Genomic DNA, 19,571 nt, shown 5'->3' on the forward strand with positions numbered 1-19,571 from the left:
TATCTTCCCTAAAGAAAAAACTGAAGCTTTTAAAATCTTTTCACACGCCCTTCTGACAAAACCGCCTAAGTAACAAAACGATTCTTATCTACCTTCTAACATTACGTTCGATTGTTAGAGGGCAGATGTAAAATTTTGAATATGCTACCGTTCGTTTTTATTATTCATAGCCCAAGAGCTTGTAGCAAAAATCCATCATAAAAAATTACATGCATTTGGGAAATATATATTGATTAAATGGATTCAGAAATTTATGTGTTCATTGAGTTTTTATATACTTTATATGCTATGAATAATTATATTTTGCAATTATGTAACTAAACGGAACGTAATTTTTTTTAAATACATCTACGTATGTGAGTTCACAAGTGTTTTTTATCTACACTTGGAGGAAAAATTAAGTATAAATCGGCCGGAATTGCGGCCTGGAGACTAATTCTTGACTGCAATCCCACCTGGTTATAAGTGATAAAGTGCCGTCCTTAGACTGGGACGGCACCTAGAAGATACCGAGTTACTTCGTTTTGATTGGATATAACATTAGAATACAGTACTTTCTAGAATCTAGTAATGGAGATTTATTGACGGAGCTCGTCCGAGGAAGTAGTTATTACCGCCAAGCCTATTTCTGCCTCTTTTTTATTTCCTACTTTACAAGTGAGCCATTGACTGCAATCTAACCTGGTGGTAAGTGAAGATGCAGTCTAAAATAGTAACGTGCTAACTGTTAGAGATTATGTCAGTAAAATTTAACCCATATCACTAATCGGTTTTTACGCGACATCGTACCGGTACGCTAGCTAAATCTTTGTCGGTTTATGTTGGTTTTCCACTTACCATCAGGTGGGCTATTTGCTTGGTTCATCAATTATTACTTTTAGAAAATGAAACTGATACTGGGGAATCCATACAAATTAAATATAAAAGTTGTGGACATGTGTAAGATTCATAGTAAACCTAACCACCAGCTCTTGTTATAAACTTTAAAAAAGTACTTCTATTTTTAACTGTATTCTGTTGAGCATACGGTTTATATTTCAATAAGTAGTCAAGAAGTATTCAGTTACCTACCCGTAGTAAAGATTAGGGTTTCGATGTAACCACTCGAAGCATTGTGTTACCTTAATCCGGATAAAAACTGGATACTGGTTGAGCCGTTGATACCGAACCTTTATATTACGATCGCTGTATTGAAAATATGCTTCACATGACAGTACAGTTATGAACACAAATGTTTGTTAAAAGTTTTGATATGACCAAGAAAGTTTCGATTTGGTATCGATTTTTTTGAATAATTGAGAACCGCTTTCTTTTTGTACTTTGTTTAAAAAATAGGACTTTGATGTGTTTTTTTAACAAAAATAATTTCACTTAGAGATTCTTTTTTTAGGCTGTTTAACGTGTTACAAAATACTGAACGACAAGTATGTAGAGTTTATTTTTGAGGATCTGTGAATGTGTTTAATAATATACATACAGCAACCTATTCTGTATAATTCGGGCATTTATAATATCAAATTTCGGTGATTTATTGTAAATCTTTGTAATTTATATCATGAATAATGCGAAAGTCTGTCTGTTTATTGTTTTGTTTATTTCTTTCTTTCTTATCTATGCTCGGCTCAACTAATGCACTAATCTGAAAAAATTAGCAAATTATACATAGCTTGTTTCCGTGAGATTTTACACAAGGAACGTTTTTTTCAAATTATGGAACAAAAACTTTTGAAGCGATCTTTGAACCGATCTTAGCGAAATTTTGAAGCCGGATAGAGTGAACTTAATTTAATTAAAGTAAATAAAAATATCACTTAACTGTAAAGTAAAACATGGCGAGGAAACTTGCATGCATGCAATGTTTTCCATAATGTTTTCAAAGGCTGCACGCCTGATACTAATCAGCATTTGGCCAGCGTGATGGAAAATTCCCTTAAACCGTCCAATCCTGGAGTGGTCTGACTGTGTGAATAATGATGATCATAGAAAACTACCCAAGGTAGCAAATAGTTCCTGTGTGCTTGGCAAGAGTTAGTTTTTTTTTTTTTTAATTCTACAACAAGTGAGCCCTTGACTGCAATCTCACCTGCTGGTAAGTGATAATGCTGTCTAAGTTGCTAACGGGCTAACCCGTTAGTGGTATGACAGTTATATTAAACCCATATCCCTAAATCCCTTAGCGGCACATCTTTGTCGGTAGGGTGGTAATTAGCTACGGCTGAAGCCAGACTAGATTCAGAAATTATAAATTCCCAAATTTCCCCTGTCGTGATTGAACTCGAGAACTCCCACTTGAATCCACAGCGCTCACCGCTGCGCCAAGGAGGTCGTCAAAATAAAATAGTAAATAAACATACTAACACTCCTGCATGTGAGTGTACTGCTTGGCGAGCGGGACCGGTAGAGCGAGTTTTTTGAAGTCTAGACATGATATAGCAGCTATACTACCAACGGTCGCGGTTTCATACCAAAGAGTCCATAAAGAAACCTGTAATAACTGTTATGCAGCCTTGCATTCGAAGCTCGTTTATATAATAAGTATCCTAAATATAATATTTTAATCAATGTGTAGTTGTTACCATAATAAATAAATAAATATACTAAGACAATACACACATCGCCATCTAGCCCCAAAGTAAGCGTAGCTTATGGGTACTAAGATGACTGATGAATATTTTTATGAATAGTATACATAAATACCTATAATATACAGATAAACACCCAGACTCTGAAAACACTTATGCTCATCACACAAACATTTTCCAGTTGTGGGAATCGAACCCACGGCCTTGGACTCACTGCGCCAGTCGGCCGTAATAATGAAGACTGTGCGGTTTTGTCTTTCAGTCTCCCATATATCTAGTGCCAAATTAAATACCGTCAAATACCATATTGACTCTGACTTGACTGAATAAGTCATCGAAAAAGTTTTAGGTCGTGCCGTAAAAAGATTTTTGTTTGTTTTGTTTAGTATGGCAATCTCACCTTGTCATAAATGATAATGCAGTTTAAGATTGAAGCGGGCTAGCTAGTTCCGTATATGTAAATGCTCAGAATCGCTTGGTTAATTTGTTAAACTATAAAAATAGTCGACGATTAGTGGCTTATGATGATCAAAGAGTTGCGCACGCCCAAAATTACACGAGTAGGTACATACTGGTGAAGCGGTGATAGCGCATTGGGCAGGAGCTCGACTTCACTCTCGGGGGGCCGATTTCGAATCCCAGCTCAAACCTATAACTTTTCTAATTTATGTGCGTTTCAATTAATTAAAATATCACTTGCTTCAACGGTGAAGGAAAACATCGTGAGAAAACCTGCATGCCTGAGAGTTCTACATAATATTCTCATAGGTGTGAATCACCAGCGTTGTGGACAACGACCTTAACCCCTTCTTATTGTAGGAGGAGACCCAAGCTCTATAGTGGGCCGATTTTGGGTTGATGTGATGCTGATAACCTACATGTATCTACTTGTCAAACGATACCTGCCCAGTGGCGTGCAAAGGAATTTGGGGTAGGGTAGACATAAAGCATTAAAATGGTAGAAAATCCTCCTCCAGTATGGAAATGTTAGGGTAGGCAGCGCTTTTGTGCTTATATAAAGTGCACGCCACTGAAACTACCAATAGTTCTGCAGCAAACTATTTCTAAAATTCCATAGATAGAAAGCTAGACAGAGATTAATCTGATAGTAGCACCGTAAAAAACCTTCGCTAATTTATATTTTAGCGTTAATTCGAGAATCTATTAGCGCCAAGTCGCTAAGCCCGAGCACCCCAAAAGAGTAACAAGCAGTGCTCGAATTAACGAGCGGATATAATGTTTCCTGCACTTAATGGTTCCGCGCCGCGGGCGTAAGACGGGGTGGAAAACACTCGTTAAAAATTACGACGATTTAAATTGACACATCTTGAATGTATGTGGAATCGTTGGGATTATTTACGGAACTTTTTGTTTTTTTTTTATTTTTTAATACTGTGATCCGGGATTTATGTTGCATCGTTCAGTGCAGAGTCCATACAGGACTAAAGTGTATTTTTCGGATTGAGATATACCGAAAACCACCTGTGGGACTGCTATGGCGTCAACGGGGAAGTGGGGAGAGCTCGTCATGAGAAGAGCCCCAGGGTTCGACGGCATCTGGGGGGCAAGGGGGGGATGAACAATGGCCATGAATCTTATATAATTTTACTACTTCTTGGAAACTACATATTAATTAAAAAAGAAATATTTGTTAAAACGCTACTAAATTATCTGGCATAAATCAAATTACAGTCATCTAAAGTTTAATAATTTACCCACTTTATCAAATTACTGTAACATATGTTAGCCGGTGAAAATAGAACGATGATATATGATTATATCTAGTCCAATCTCTTAAATCGTCAAACCATTTATTTGCCTGTCTTGCTAAATTTCCAGTTATACTGGCTTCCAGGACCAATTTAGGAAACTCGTACAGAGATCCTCTCCGATGGTGACCGAAAAAAGCAACCTTCCTTTGTATGACAGTTGTCACGTGGAATTTGGCTTTCTGCAATACGTTTGCATTTGAGATGAGGTGGCTCTATAATATTTTAAACATTCTTCGTAGTGACCACATCTCAAATGCTTGCAACATTAAAAAAAAAATCTACGACGATACAAATATCGCCATCTAGTCCCAAAAAAAGCGTTGCTTGTGTTATGGGTACGAAGATAACCGATGAATATTAATTTATGAATAATATACATAAATACTTGTAATATACAGATAAACACGCACACACTGAGAAATATTTATGTTCATCATACAAACATCTTCCATTTGTGGGATTCGAAAGCAAGGCCTTTGACTCAGAGAGCATGGTCACTGCCTACTGCGCCAGTCGGTCGTCAAATGAAAATATGTCTACAACTTTCCTTCATTAAACCCTTAGTATCATATGCAATCGTCATTATGGGCTGACAGGGCACGGTTCTCCTTTCAGAATGAGAAGGGTTGAGGCCGTAGTCCACCACGCTAGCTATGTGGGGATTGGTAGACTTCACACGCCTTTCCTCACAATGCTCTAGGGCATCTTAGGTTTAGAAAGAAGCGCGAATTTTATTTCATTCATTTATATTATGTAAAGCCCTAAAAACTACAACATCGTCAAGTGCTAGTGCTAGTCTTCAAGACTTTTCGCTTTGTTAAATAGTTAGGTAGAGTCACTGCAAACGGATAGACTTGACATTTTTTTTATGTTCTTTATTCAAATAGGCACATAGATGGCACTTTTGATGCGTTGATTATATACAAAATGTGTACATAGCAGTGAGTAGTGATGGCGATAACTACAATCGTAAACTTAAAACTAAAGCTACGAGGGTTCCAAACGCGCCCTGGTCTAAGAAGAAGCCCACAACAAACTTAGCCGGGTGTTCTTTTTGTTATCACCATCTAAATTTGTCATTAGAAAATATTTAAGAAACAACCTGGTTAGAGCAATTGTTCACACCCAAGCTTTTTTATCGTTTACGTAATCCTTTATACTATAAAAGGACTTTTCTATGAGCTTTCGCTTAATACAAACTTTGAACTTTTTTAGTGACATCCCCAAGATATCAACCGGTAATTTATTGTAAAATTGTATAAAATTTCCTTTAAATGAAGCGCTTATTTTGTGTAGTCTAGTGTACTGCACTGCGTGTTTATTTTTGCTTCTAATGCTCAAATTATTGCAGTCACATTTTCATTTCATTTCAAAAGTTTTTAAGAAATGAGGCTTACTTAAAAAAAACGAATTTGAATTTAGAATTTTGAATTCTGTTCTCGAAAAGAAATAATCCTGACTTGTCTCCCAACAGATATCAAGAAGCAATTTGTTCAACAGCCTCAGTCCGCGACAGTGGAGGCGGGTAGACAGGTGACGTTCCACTGCAGTCCACCACCCGCTGCTCCCCCTGCTACCATCAAGTGGGTTCGCAATGGCGTCACCATTGAAGCCACAGACGAAACCCTTGTACTGCCCAGGGTTGGTTTACAGGTACGTACTACCTTGATCACACGATCCAGGTAGGTAGATCCAGTTTCGAGATAGAGGTGAACTTCTGAATCTAGCTCAGATGGGCAGATAGAGCTCAATGAGTCGCGAAGCTAAATTCACAGTGGGCTGGGCGCATAGCTCAGAGATGTCCTAAGCTGTTGGAACCCGCATCTGAAAGTGTCTCTACGAGCCGCTGAGAACAAGTGGCCCTCGAGCGTGGATTTTGGAATTTTCTACAAATGACTAATAGTCCTGCAGTGGACGTCATCCATTGATGTTATGATTAATGACCATCGATATTTGTCAGTACAAATGCCACCATCAAGTCCGGAATGCAAGCTACATTGTAATGTTCGGGTGTATATAAGAGGTCTTGAAGAACACAACAGTAGCGTTACGACGTAATCTCTCTCCCTCTACGTCGTGTTCTTCATTGCTGAGGGTCGTGACCCTGTCCACTTGCAACCTTTTTGTGCGGTTTTTAGCAACGTGTAATCCAATATGCACTTTGGTGTCGAGAACAGTGCGGATTTAATCAGACGAATCGGGCCTCGAGGTCTCTTTCCTTCTACTTAAAAATTGTCTCCATCTCTTCTGGCAATGTGACCGAAGTACTCGAGAATCCTCTGAAGACAGGTGGTGTATTTCTTGTAATTTTAAGCTGTCTCAATATCGATGCGTTGGTCCTGTGTGCCATCCATGGGATTCGCAGCATTCTCCTCCAGCACCAAGACGTAATAATTCTTTATTATAGTACAAGTCGAGAAAAAAAAGACAATAACCAACTTCATTATGGGGTGGAGGAACTAATAAAGCAATACAATACAAACATCATATTTTAGTTATGTAGTTAGATACATTAGTGGACTCTGCTTCCGTTAGCGTTAAATGGTCTATACTAATCATTATTAATATTGGTTTTGTACATTCGGCTACTTAAGTTTTAGTCTAAAAAATAATAGTGTACAGTCAGCTTCAGAACTGTTCTTAAAATAGTAAATATAAAAAAGCAGTGCAGTGGTTGATCCGAATATTGGTAACTAATTAATAACCAAAAAGGCACATTTTCATATTTATAAAAAACCTAAGTATAGTCAGTAATACTGGTTAGAAGCGTGCTTCAATTTGCGAATTCCATGATATTATGAAAACATGTTTCGCACGTTTCGCGAAACGTGCGTAGATAGTACATTGCCGAAGATCTATTAGATAATCAAAACTAGCCCCCGGTGAACATCTATTTTTCACTGAGTGGTTAAGGTAACAGTTCATCAAAGGACCAAAACCTGTACCCAACTTGTCAGAAATTATTATTGTTTGTTTTATGGGTTTAATTGGTTTTATTTTTAAGGATGATTTTGGTAAATTGTGTAGTATAATGATTGAATAAATTATAAATTTCACAAGCAGATTCTCCTGTGTTTCGCGGAGTATAGCAAATCAAGCTTAATTTTCATAACAGACTAGTAATACCTCTATCTATAGACTAAATAATACAGGTAATAGAAAATGATTTCATAACATCTCAGAACAATGCTCTCAACGTCTGCCCGGAACAGTGAAGCAGAGATAAAACAATCTTTTCTGGACGATATCCAATTCGCGCTGCACCTGCAAGGAACCTGTGTTTCTGAAGTGCCTTTAAGTAGCGCTTATGATAACACTTTATGCTTGTAAAGTTATTCTAAGAATAAAGTAGAATAGGGAAGAAAATAATAAATTTATCGTCTCATCTGTGCATTTACTTTGATGTGTTTTGCTGTTAAATAGTTTAACTATTACGGCACTTTTGTGCATTTACTTCAGCGCGTTATTTGCGTATTCTAGTTTCTAATCATTATCATCATCATATCAACCCATTACCGGCCCATACTCTCCTGCCATAATGAGAAGGGGTTTTTGGCAAGCAAGCCCGAGCTAAAATTTAATTTAATTTTATTTTATTTTTTCTTTAATTGGAAAACCAACAGTTGTAGATACTAAATAGTTAACAAATTGGTTGACTTAAAACTAATAACAGGTTTCCACAGATAAATCTTATATAAACAAGGGTACCTGATAGAACCCAGCAATAGCGCAGCAAACTATAACAAAGTGTTAAGTTTACCTAGCATGCAACAGTTTATCTACTAAGTTACGACGTACACTGTTCATATTACCATAAAAAAGTCAATTTTGGGGTCATTGTAAACAGAATTAAGAAGGCGAGAGACATGGATTATAAAGTAATTTAATCTATTCTTAGTTTTCGTTAAGGGTACGTGCAGAATCTTTTTATGCCTAGGTAATCGCGAGGGTACAAATAAATCTAACTTGGTAAGTAGTTCCAGACTATCTATTGAAAATGTATGTATGTTAAAAGTGCTTAGCTTGTAAGGAAATTGTTGCGTATTGCTTATTCATTTAATTATTATATTAACGTTTGTATCACATTCGTGATGGTTTTATACACAATCCCAATATTGTTAGTATATATGATGAATTATGACACTGTCGTCACTTCATAACTACTACAATTCTATATATACCAGTTAATAGTCTGTGTCTAGATTATTTATTATCTTCACCTACGCATGTCCGTAAACTGGTTAAGGCCTTAGTCCACCACGCATGCCCAGTGCGGATTGGTGGACTCCACACGCCTTCAGAACATATAACTCTTAGGCATGCAGGTTCATGGTGCACGTCTGTTTAGTGAAATATGTTTAATTGATAACACAGTGGGTAGGACTTCAGCTTCACTTTTGTGGGGCCGAGTTTGAATGAACGCACCTCTAACTTTTCTAAGTTACAAATTCAAATTCAAATGCATTTATTTGCTTAAAACATGACAACGCGTAAAACATTTTTATTGTTTTGTCGCAATCTACGACATGCAAATCTTAATTTTAATTTACGTACGTTTTAAGCAATTAAAATATCACTTGCGGTCAGTGGCGTGCGCCGGGTTTCTTACCAGGGTATGCATACAGCAGGAAAATTGCATGAAACGGCAAAAATCCTCCTCTTATACGAGTTATATATATATATATATAAATATATATATATATATATATATATATATAGATTTTTGGGTATGCAGTGCTTTTGTGCATGCATGATGTGCACGCCACTGCTTGCGGTGAAGGAAAACATCGTGAGTTGTGTGATTCTCCGTAATGTTCTTGTAGGTGTGTGATGTCCACCAACCTGCATTGATCCAGCATGGTGGACTACGGCCTTAACCCCTTCTCATTAGTAATTGGTTGATATGATGATGATGTGAAATTATAAACACCTAAGTTATAAAAAATTATGTTTTTCTGTGCAGGATATGGCGAATTACACATGCATGGCTGAAAACATTGCCGGGCGGCGGGAGTCCGATACAGCTGTGTTGTCAGTTTATGGTAGGTTTATTTCCAAAGAGCGATATCGCTTGGTAAAATGAGATGAAATATTAATCATTCATGCATTTTCATTAAAAATATTTCATTCGTCGACTACCCAAAGCTTACTGCAACAATTTATTAATGGCTTTTGCCATGTTCAGCTCGATGAATTGGATTTCAATATGAAATAACTAAATAGTAAAAGCATCAGATAACGCACATAAGGTAGGTTACCGTAGCCATGTTATAAAAATTTTACTTAGAAAGAAAACCTATCTGCATACATAGATATATGGATACATCTTGGAGATGTCTCTTAAAAAGTTCAAAGTTTGTATTAAACGTAAGCTTATAGAAAAGTCCTATTATAGTATAAAGGACTACGTAAACGATAAAAAAGCTTGGGTGTAAATTATTGCTCTAACCAGGTTGCTCTTCTAATAATTTAAAATGACATTGTGAGATGGTGATAACAAAAAAAAAAAACACCCGGCTAAGTTTGTTGTGGGCTTCTTCTTAGACCAGGACGCGTTTGGAACCCTCGTAGCTTTAGTTTTAAGTTTACGAATGTGGTTATCGCCATCATCTCACAACCGTGTGGTTCTTATGTACGCATCAAAAGTGCCACCTGTGGGCCTACTTGAATAAAGATATTTTTGACTTTGACTTTGACTTTGACTTATGAACATTCCGATTTTAACAAACTTCCGTTATAGGTATTTTTTTAAAATATTTATTACCCAAGGGCTCCGTCATTTATAAGCCTAGTCGAATAATTCCTAATTCATTTGAAAGGACATAGTTTGAGGTAAGTTCCATCAAAGTTTAATCAAATTCGGTAGTTTGGGTTGTAAATCAAAGTAACTTGAAAAATAATCTAAATCAAGTACATATTACTGATATTAAAAAAAAAATTAGGCGTAAAATGTACGATGAATAGTGATACATAGAGAGCGGTGTAGTCTGATTAGTGGGAGGTCCCGTCTGATTAGTGGGAGGTCCTGAGTTCAATTCCAGATGGAAGGCTTCGGCCGTGGCTTGTTACCACCGTATCGATAGTAATAGGCTAGAACCTGTGTACTTGGGTCGGGCCAGAAATTTGCAGTATCAGTTCAGCAAGGAATGTGGGTGTGAGCTATTAATCCAGAAGTGGGAAAATTACATATACATATTACATTTAAATGCACTTTTATTACTATATCGAAACTATATTTATATTGCAGAAAAGAGCTTTACGATCAATACATAGGTTTAAAGAATATATTAAAACACATTTATTACAGCGAGGTTACTATACAATTGATGAATTTCTTTATGACAAGGTTACTTAAAATCATCCCGCTCCGCTTTCATTTCTCACAAGATAGAAAAATGAATTTTAAAATGTAGAGTTGATGTAGAAACAAAGCAACTGCTGAGTTTCTTGGTGGTAGTCACTACAAACAGACAGCCTTGGGCGTTTTAAAGGTGCTAAATGACCTGACGACTACTTCTTGATGCACCGAATAGAAAGGTCTATAAAAATCAATGTTTGGTCTTTAGTGAACGGTGGCTGGTCGGAGTGGTCCCCCTGGCTAGCCTGCAGGTGCGGAGCGCAGACCAGCGGTAGACGGAGAACCAGGACTTGCAGTGAGCCAGCGCCTGCCAATGGTGGAGTGCCGTGCCGCGGACAAGCATCTCAGAGCGACGAAGACTGTCTCAGCTGTCAGAATGGTGCCTGAATACCTATACACTTTTAAAATACTTTTTTTTATTTAAGGATTACATTGAAGCAGTTTTGTCACCTTGAAACTAAAGCCAATTTATACGCCGTCACGGTAAACGGCACAACGCTCTCTTATCTGCACTCTGCAGGCCATAATTATTAAAATATAATGAAATAAGCTGTGATAGCCCATTGGGTAGGACTTCGACTTCACTTTCGAGGGGCCGAGTTGGAGTAAAATATAATTTGCTTCAACGGTGAGGAAAATATCTTCAGGAAACCTGCATATGCCTGAGAGTTCTCCATAATGTTCTCAAAGGTGTGTGGATTCCACCAATCTGTACTGGGATAGCGTGGTGGACAACGGCCTTAACCCGTGACCCGTGCACTGAAGTACGCCCGTAACGGTTTGATGATAATAAAATTAATGAGAACAATAAAGGAAGCTACCCGTACACCCATTGGCTTCGCCCACCAGTGCAGTGGGTGCTAGGGGAATACGTATTTACCCGTGCACCCACTTTGTTAGTGAAGTAATTAAATATAAAAATAGTATATTAATTTTAATGAAGAAACTATGTTTTAATTAAGTTTGCTCAATATGGCTTTAATAAATGAGTTCTATTAATTCTATGTACCTAGTCAAGATCAGGACTATTATAAATGCGAAGTGTGTGTGTTGGTTTGTTTGTCTTTCCTCTGCGCACTAAGCAACCAATCATCTTTATTTTTGGCATAGACTTATTTGAATTGACGGGGAGTTACAAAGGCTACTTTTTATCTCAGCACGGCTAGCATGGGCAGGAGATAATAATATCCCCGGGGAAAGGATAAAAATGTATCTTCTCGTACAGCTTTATCAACTCTAAGAGCATTGGCGTACAAGTGGAAATATTAATTATGTAATAATAAGCTGGGGTAAACGTCTCCTATTCCATGCTCCCGTGCTTTAGCAGGTAGTCAGGGGATATAATCGGGGTATATAAATCGGGGGTTTTAAACAGCTACTACAAAACACTTTTTACCGCCTTATATAAATAGATACATGTACTACATGTATTTATTTATCCTTTCCTCTTTATTTTATTTAACTTTTCCCCCCTTGCTTTTAAGCTTGTTTTAAAACAGTCCCTTTTATTAATTTTTTTATTCTTCCTTTCCTTTCTGGCTTCTTTATGACATATAGGTATATACTAGCTGACCCATGCAACTTCGTTGCAATAAATCGGTTATTACCGGAAAACACGAATAAAATGACACTTTCTAAAAATGAATCCTAGCTAGATCGATTAATCGCCTCCGAAACATCCTGTATATAACATTTATTGATTATAAATATTCTTTTATATTTTTTTATATTGTATTTGGACGTATACTTATAAAGTAAGTATATTTTATATAATTTATTACTATTATTTATTTATTATTGTAATTTATGTTTATTATTTAAGTATTACGTTTTGTACACCCTAACCCTTTTTCTTAATTTCATGTACTCAATTTGGAAGGTTGCCTGGTAGAGATCGCTTTTAAGCGATAAGGCCTCCTATTGTACCTTTTCGCCTTTATTTTAATTGTATATCTTATATCTTTAAACGAGCAATTCTTGTATATATATAATTGGAATCTCGGAATCGGCTCGAAAACGATCTTCATGAAATTTAGTATACAGGGGGTTTCAGGGGCGATAAATCGATCTAGCTATGATTCATTTTTAGAAAATGTAATTTTATTTGTGTTTTCCGGTAATAACCGATTTGGTGCAACGAAGTTGCACGGGTCAACTAGTTTTTTTTAATGCTTGTTTTTTTTCTAATTTGGTGAACAATAAAGTGTATTTCAAAGTATATAACGAATGTCTCCTGTTTGCGCTAGCCCTGCAAAGTAGCAAACTAGGAAAACGAGCAGCATCTAGTAACAAATAACATGAACACAGGTTCGTGGTCACCCTGGGGCGCGTGGTCTACCTGCAGCGAGGACTGCGTGAGAGTGCGCCGAAGACAATGCGTTGGCACTTGCGCTGGTTCAACCGTGCAGCACGCTGCTTGCGTTGACGGCCTTTGTTCAGCAGGACTCAGTAAGTACCCTTCTTCTTCAACCTAGAATACACGGTAATTTTTTTTCTTCGCACAACAGGAAAATTAAAAAAAAACTTTTTTCCTAACTCTAAAGTTGCCTTGCTGAGATCGCTATTAAGCGACCGCTTCTTGTATTCTACTTGTTTCTTCATGTTTCTGTTTTTATTTCATTTTTGAAAACGTGAATGATGTGGTATACAAATAAAGAGTTACATAAGTAAATAAATAATAACAGCGATCCATTTTATCAGATATATCTACTATTTTGAGGGGATTTTCTTTAATAATAACACTAGAGACCCGCCCTGGCTTCGCACGGGTGCAATGTATGAATACAATTCAGCAGGAGTTGTAATGTTGCGTCTGCCAGCAGCTCTGCCCTCGCTTTTAAATCTCTGATACCTTCAAGATATTTATTTTAACGATATGCGGTAAAAGGCAATTTTGATCTACTTTAAATACGCAATGTATCTAATGTAGGTATATAATTGGATACAGTATGATACTGTTCCGTTCAAAATAGTAATTTTTATTATATAAAAAAAATAAAATACAGTCGATTATCCTTAGGCAATAAACATAAAACATATCAACAGTCTTTTTAAGATATGCAATACTGTAGTATATGAATTAATCCTATCTAAACCTACAGTTCAGCCGGCCTTTGCAATGTAACCACAGACTATTAAGTTTTGATTGAGCTAACTAACCTCTATGGCGCAACTGTGAATGCTGTGAATGTAAGCAGGAGCTCCCGGGTTTGATTCCCTGCTCTGATCTTGTGGGAGGCTTCGGCTTGCCGCTAAGCGATTTAGTGTTCCGGTGCGATGTCGCATAAAAACCGACTATCGGTATGACTCCAATACTCCCTAACAGGTTAGGCCGCTACCATATTAACTGCATCATAACTTAGCACCAGGTGAGATTGCAGTCAGCGGTCAGAGTGAAGGGCTAACTTGTAAAAGAAAAAAAAACTCAATACATTTGAATTTTGCGTAAAGAAACTTTATAAATAATAATAAATAAATAAATATACTACGACAATACACACATCGCCACCTAGCCCCAAAGTAAGCATAGCTTGTGTTATGGGTACTAAGATATCTGATGAATATTTTTATGAATAATATACATAAATACTTAGAATATACATATAAACACCCAGACACTGAAAAACACTCATGCTCATCACACAAACATTTTCCAGTTGTGGGAATCGAACCCACGGCCTTGGACTCAGAAAGCAGGGTTGCAGCAAACTGCGCCAATCGGCCGTCAACACTTATAGATAGCATAGTGTCACCCATCTCGTCCGTATGTAAACAAATATGTCAGTAATAAAGTTTAACTGAAAGGTAAATGTGTCAATCATACCATTGAGTTTACAAGAAAATGTTCTATTGTTTCAAAAAGGTGTTAATTGGTGTAAGGTAAAGCAAAAAGCTGAATATTAATAAAGAATGTCATACAAAGCATCATTATTAGCGGCAATTATTATTGAAACCCGGTAAATAATGGTGGAAACCCCTGTCTACGAAGTTTCTCACCATTTAATTAACACTTCTCATAGTTTTTGTTTAGCATAACTGGTTGAGAACAAAGCACCAAGCTGACTGGGGAATATCGGGAAAAACTGTTTAATTGTGGAGCTGAATGTTGTCAGTTAATAATTTTACTTTCAAATTCATTTTGTGATTCAGTTGAGGTTCAATCGAGCGTTCAGTTTCGTATTGTTTCTAAGGGTTAAAAATAATTGCAAAAATAAAAAATAATTATTGACAAACAGTAAAAGGGTTATATGGTCATTATCAAGACATCGGAGCTTGTTTTATTTAACTGGTTTACTGTAAAACTATTTAGGGGCTATATGATGGGGGTATGAAAAAATTGTATTTTGTTACCTAAACTACAAACTAGCTGATACCCGCGACTTCGTTCGCGTGGATTAAGGTTTTTTATTCTCCCTGAATTCTCTTATTTCCCGGGATAAAAAGAAGCCTATGTGTTATTTCAGATTACAATCTATCTCTGTAACAAATTTCAGCAAAATCGGTTCAATCGTTGCGATGTTTGTTACCAAACATAAATACTTTTGCCTTTATAATATTCTAGCTTCTGAAGCTTTGCTGAGCTAATCTTACTACGGGAACTATTTAAGAGATCGGTATAAAAAGTTCTTGTCCTTTTCCATAGCATAGGTGACATGTATACGAAATTTCAAACTTCTGCCCGATTTAGGGCCGAGTTCGAATCCCAGCACGCACCTCCATATTTTCGAAGTTACATGCTTACTTAAAGTAATTAAAATATCACTTGCTTCAACGGTGAAGGAAAATATTGTGAGATAACCTACACGCCTGAGAGTTCTCCATAATGTTTTCAATGTTGTGTGGAGTCCACTAATCCGCAATGGGCCAGCGTGGTGGACTACGGCCTTAACCCCTTCTCATTGTGGGAGGAGAACCGTGCCCTGTATTGGGCCGGTAATGGGTTGATATGATCGTGCCATTCACGAATTACAATCGCAATATGGCTCTCTAAATTTTTTTTTTTAATTCGTAATAACTTGTAGGAATCTACAAGAACAACCTAACATTGTATGTGGGTATCGGCATCACGGTAGCAATGCTGGCCGCTGGGGCTGCCATCCTCTACGTTTGGTGCAAGTACAGAAGTGTCAGGCCTGGATACACTGCTGCTAGGACAGGTAACTGGTATTTTTGCACTTGGCAGCATTCTCACTTGCACTCTGAGACCTAAATGGTGGTAACAAAAAAAGAAAACTCCCGGCTATGTTTGATGTGGGCTTCTTCTTAGACCAGGACGCGTTTGGAACCCTCGTAGCTTCAGTTTTAAGTTTACCATGTAATTCTTATGTACGCATCAAAAGTGCCACCTATAGGGCCTACTTGAATAAAGATATTTTTGACTTTGACTTTGACTATAAATTAAATATATATATCTCTATTTGACTATAGAGTAAAATATATAGATATTTTAATTAAATGTTCCATTATCAGGTATTCCAAAGACCTATTCGAGTCGGGATAAGAGCAGTGCAGCTCCAGATCTCACGAGAGCCTGCAACGAGTACTGGATGAGGCCAGACAATCATTACGACATGCCGCAATTAAGAGACAGGTAATAAAATTAATACAATATTTTCAGATCCACATAGAATTAGGGTATCATCAATCTACAGGATTGCAGGCCGACAGACAACATGGGAAGAGAGCTATAGCATTTGTCCATTTATGGGTACAACAATAAACTCTGTTATATTTAATCAAATGTCTTTTAAATATTGGATAGAAGCAGGCGTTACTTTGCGGAAATCCATGATATATTATCAAAATTAAGCTTAATTTGCTATTGTAAAGTCAACATCTCCTGATGATGCTCCGGTTTCGGAGCGAAACGTGCGTAGAGGGTATATTGCCGAAGATCTGTTTAGTGTGGGGTATAACGATTGAAGAAATTATAAATTACACCACACAGATTCTCCTGCTTTTCGCGGAGTATAGCAAATTAAGCTTAATTTTGATAATATAAATGTCTTTTACTTATATAACGTGTAACCGAATTACGAAATACTGTTGAAGAGTGTGTAAGTATATTTCATAAAGAATCACCCTGTAAAATATTAAATCCAAGGAAGCATATTTATTTTTAATTCAAAACTTTCTAAATGGTTACTTGTGACAACCCTGTTGAAGATAAAAAACCAACACGCGCATAGTACCTACGCTACGTGACGCATACCTAATAAAATGACAGGAGTCACTTGATTTTGATTTTGCATGTGCTGTATCTAATTCTTTCAGTAAAAACTGTGATAGTAGTTTACTCAAAAACTATTAGCGTTTCGGTTTTACAGATAAGTCTCAGAAATAGCCTGTGAAGTAATATTTCGGTTTTCATTTACACGCTGTATTTCCCGCGTAGTTGGAAAATCTCTGGAGGTTTGGCCGAAATAGGTCGGGGAAACTGTTTGTTTTTTTTTGTCGTAGGTTTTTAATTGTATTACTTGTCGTAGCTATGCGTCTCCATTTGGCAACAGGAGTAGACAGCAGTCCTCAACTGGCAGCAACCACTATGAAATGAAGCCCTATAGTCCATCCGGGGACTCAGCCTCAAGTTGTTATACTAACTGTAAGTAACCCACTTCGTTAATCATCAATAGTCTATAACAGTCCACAGCTGGGCTAAAGGCCTCAACCAGTGGGATGGTATGCCCATAATCAGCACGCTGGTAGTTGCACAGAGAACGCCTCATATGACGGTGCGCAGAACTCCTTTGTGGGGTTGAGTATACGCTTTTACAACATGATTCCTTAAGTAACTCTTGACCTACCAATACATACATTTAAAAAATGAGTAAATTACATCTAATACAGCGAGGTTAATATACATTTGATGAATTCCTTAATGACAAGGTAGATTGGAAGCAGCCAGCGTCGCTCTCATCTCCCGCAAGATATATAATGATTGTAAATGTTGATGTTGGAAAAGAGCAACTACTGAGTTTCTTGCCGGGTCTTCTCGGCTTTCCGAACCGTTGGTAGAGTCACTACAAATATACATACTTGACGTTTCAAAAGTGCTTATAAAGTAGGCCTACTTGAAATAAATGAATTTGAATTTGAATTTTGAATTTGACACCCTAAGTGGACAACTCAAGTGGGGTGGTGACAACTGTATTCTTCTTCTTTTCTTAACTGTAATCTTATTGATAATTGATAATTGGCGGCATTAGATCTTAAGGGGTGTTTGTGTTTAAATGTCGAGCCACTGACATTATTTTGAAAGAAACCTGTATAGCGGAGCAGTTTAAATTAAAAATAAGAAACTTTTAATAGGTACCAGCCCAGCTTTAGATTCCTGTAAAAATAAATTACTCTGTAGTCGGGTTTCAGAGAATTGTATTTTATTGAATAAGTACTTTTTTTTTTAAATTAATAAACTTTATTTTCAGAAATGCGTTAAATACTTCAACTTTTTAATAATTTAATCTTAAATCAGATAGATTGGGAAGGGGTTGCTGAAACGAATCTATCCTTAAATATTACCACTTAATTGTGGCAGTTATCGGTAAATATATTAAAAAAAAAAAATTCAAGAAGGCCTACTTTATAAGCAATTTTGAAACGTCAAGTATGTCTGTTTGTATTGACTCTATCACACCAACTGGAGTGAGCAGCGTGATGGGTTTATGCTCTTAAACCGTATTTCCAAAGAGAGATGATGCCTGTGTTCAACAGTGGGACTTTAACAGGCTGCGGCTGATGATCGTACCGGAACACTAAATAGCTTGCGGCACTTCTTTGTTGGCAAGGTGGTAACTAGCCACGGCCGTAGCCTCCGACCATGCGAGAAAATTCACTAATTTAGAATTCCCAAAATTTTAGAATCACAGCGCGATGGAGGCGGGGGTGAAAAAAATTTGCATCAGCCGAGAATCGTACACCAGACCATATCACTGAAAATACATCAAGGAGTCAATAGTCAGCAGTGTGAAACGGCTTAAAACTTTCTACTTGTTTACAGCCAGAACAATGACGTCACGGTCTAGCGAGTGCTCGTCGTCGCAGCTAGCAGAGTTAGTGACGTCATCGCCCACCTCACACTCGAAAGTCGATGTGGCGGTGACTCTGCCTCCGGGACCTATGGATATGAGCTATAGAGATAAAATCTGTTTAACCATAGTAAAATAAAATTTGAAAGAGGACGTTCGAAATTTGAAAAACTTAGTCACTGTTGAAATATCAATGTTATTAGAGATGCAACGGTTATTCGGCTAATATCTGGTAGTTAAAGCCAGCAATTGTAGAGCTGCGACAGATATCCGGCTACTGTCCATATCCAGCCTATCTTACGTATTTAACATTTCAATTTCAATTTCTTTATTTGCAGATAGAGTTACATAGTTGGTGGGTACAATAATATAATAGTGCTACAATCGCCATCGATTGGCATGCAAATTTAATTTCATAAAAACTATGTCTTTACATTGCTCTTACAATTAATTAACACAATATCCAGTAGCCTTAGTACCAAATTCTCCCGCTCGCAATCGAGTCTCTTTCGAGCATTAAACTCTGTATGTTCAAATTATAGAATTAAAAATCCTGTACTTCTGATTCCTTAGCTAAGTAATTGTAGGCAAATAAGAGCTGTAATCCAATGCTAATAAAATCTTACTTCGATATTCAAGTATAGATAAAAAAATAGAAAAGAAAGTATAAATAAATCTCACTAGCGATTATTGCAAAACAGCGTGATTCTAGGCAACATTGTTATGTTATTAAGCATTTCATAAAAATAATAGTATAGATATATATTCGAAAACGACTCCTCGATTGCGAGCGAACAAATCTAGAATACTACAGTCAAGTGCCGTATAGCTTTCA

At 37.0% G+C, this 19,571-nt stretch overlaps 1 protein-coding gene across 1 annotated transcript in view; it reads left to right on the forward strand.

Annotated features, from left to right (window-relative positions):
• The window catches only part of LOC120625816 (netrin receptor unc-5-like), a 30,384-nt gene extending 11,329 nt beyond the window's left edge, over positions 1-19,055 (forward strand). The window contains exons 3-10 of the mRNA XM_039893038.1: positions 5,829-6,007; positions 9,318-9,396; positions 10,921-11,091; positions 13,020-13,160; positions 15,734-15,868; positions 16,182-16,302; positions 17,198-17,313; positions 18,709-19,055. Of these exons, the coding sequence (XP_039748972.1) occupies positions 5,829-6,007; positions 9,318-9,396; positions 10,921-11,091; positions 13,020-13,160; positions 15,734-15,868; positions 16,182-16,302; positions 17,198-17,313; positions 18,709-18,875 (1,109 nt within the window). The 3' untranslated portion in view covers positions 18,876-19,055. The remainder of the gene's footprint in view (positions 1-5,828; positions 6,008-9,317; positions 9,397-10,920; positions 11,092-13,019; positions 13,161-15,733; positions 15,869-16,181; positions 16,303-17,197; positions 17,314-18,708) is intronic.
• Positions 19,056-19,571: the final 516 nt, after the last annotated feature.

Source organism: Pararge aegeria, chromosome 8, assembly GCF_905163445.1.
Source record: "Pararge aegeria chromosome 8, ilParAegt1.1, whole genome shotgun sequence".
Classification (NCBI taxonomy): domain Eukaryota; kingdom Metazoa; phylum Arthropoda; class Insecta; order Lepidoptera; family Nymphalidae; genus Pararge; species Pararge aegeria.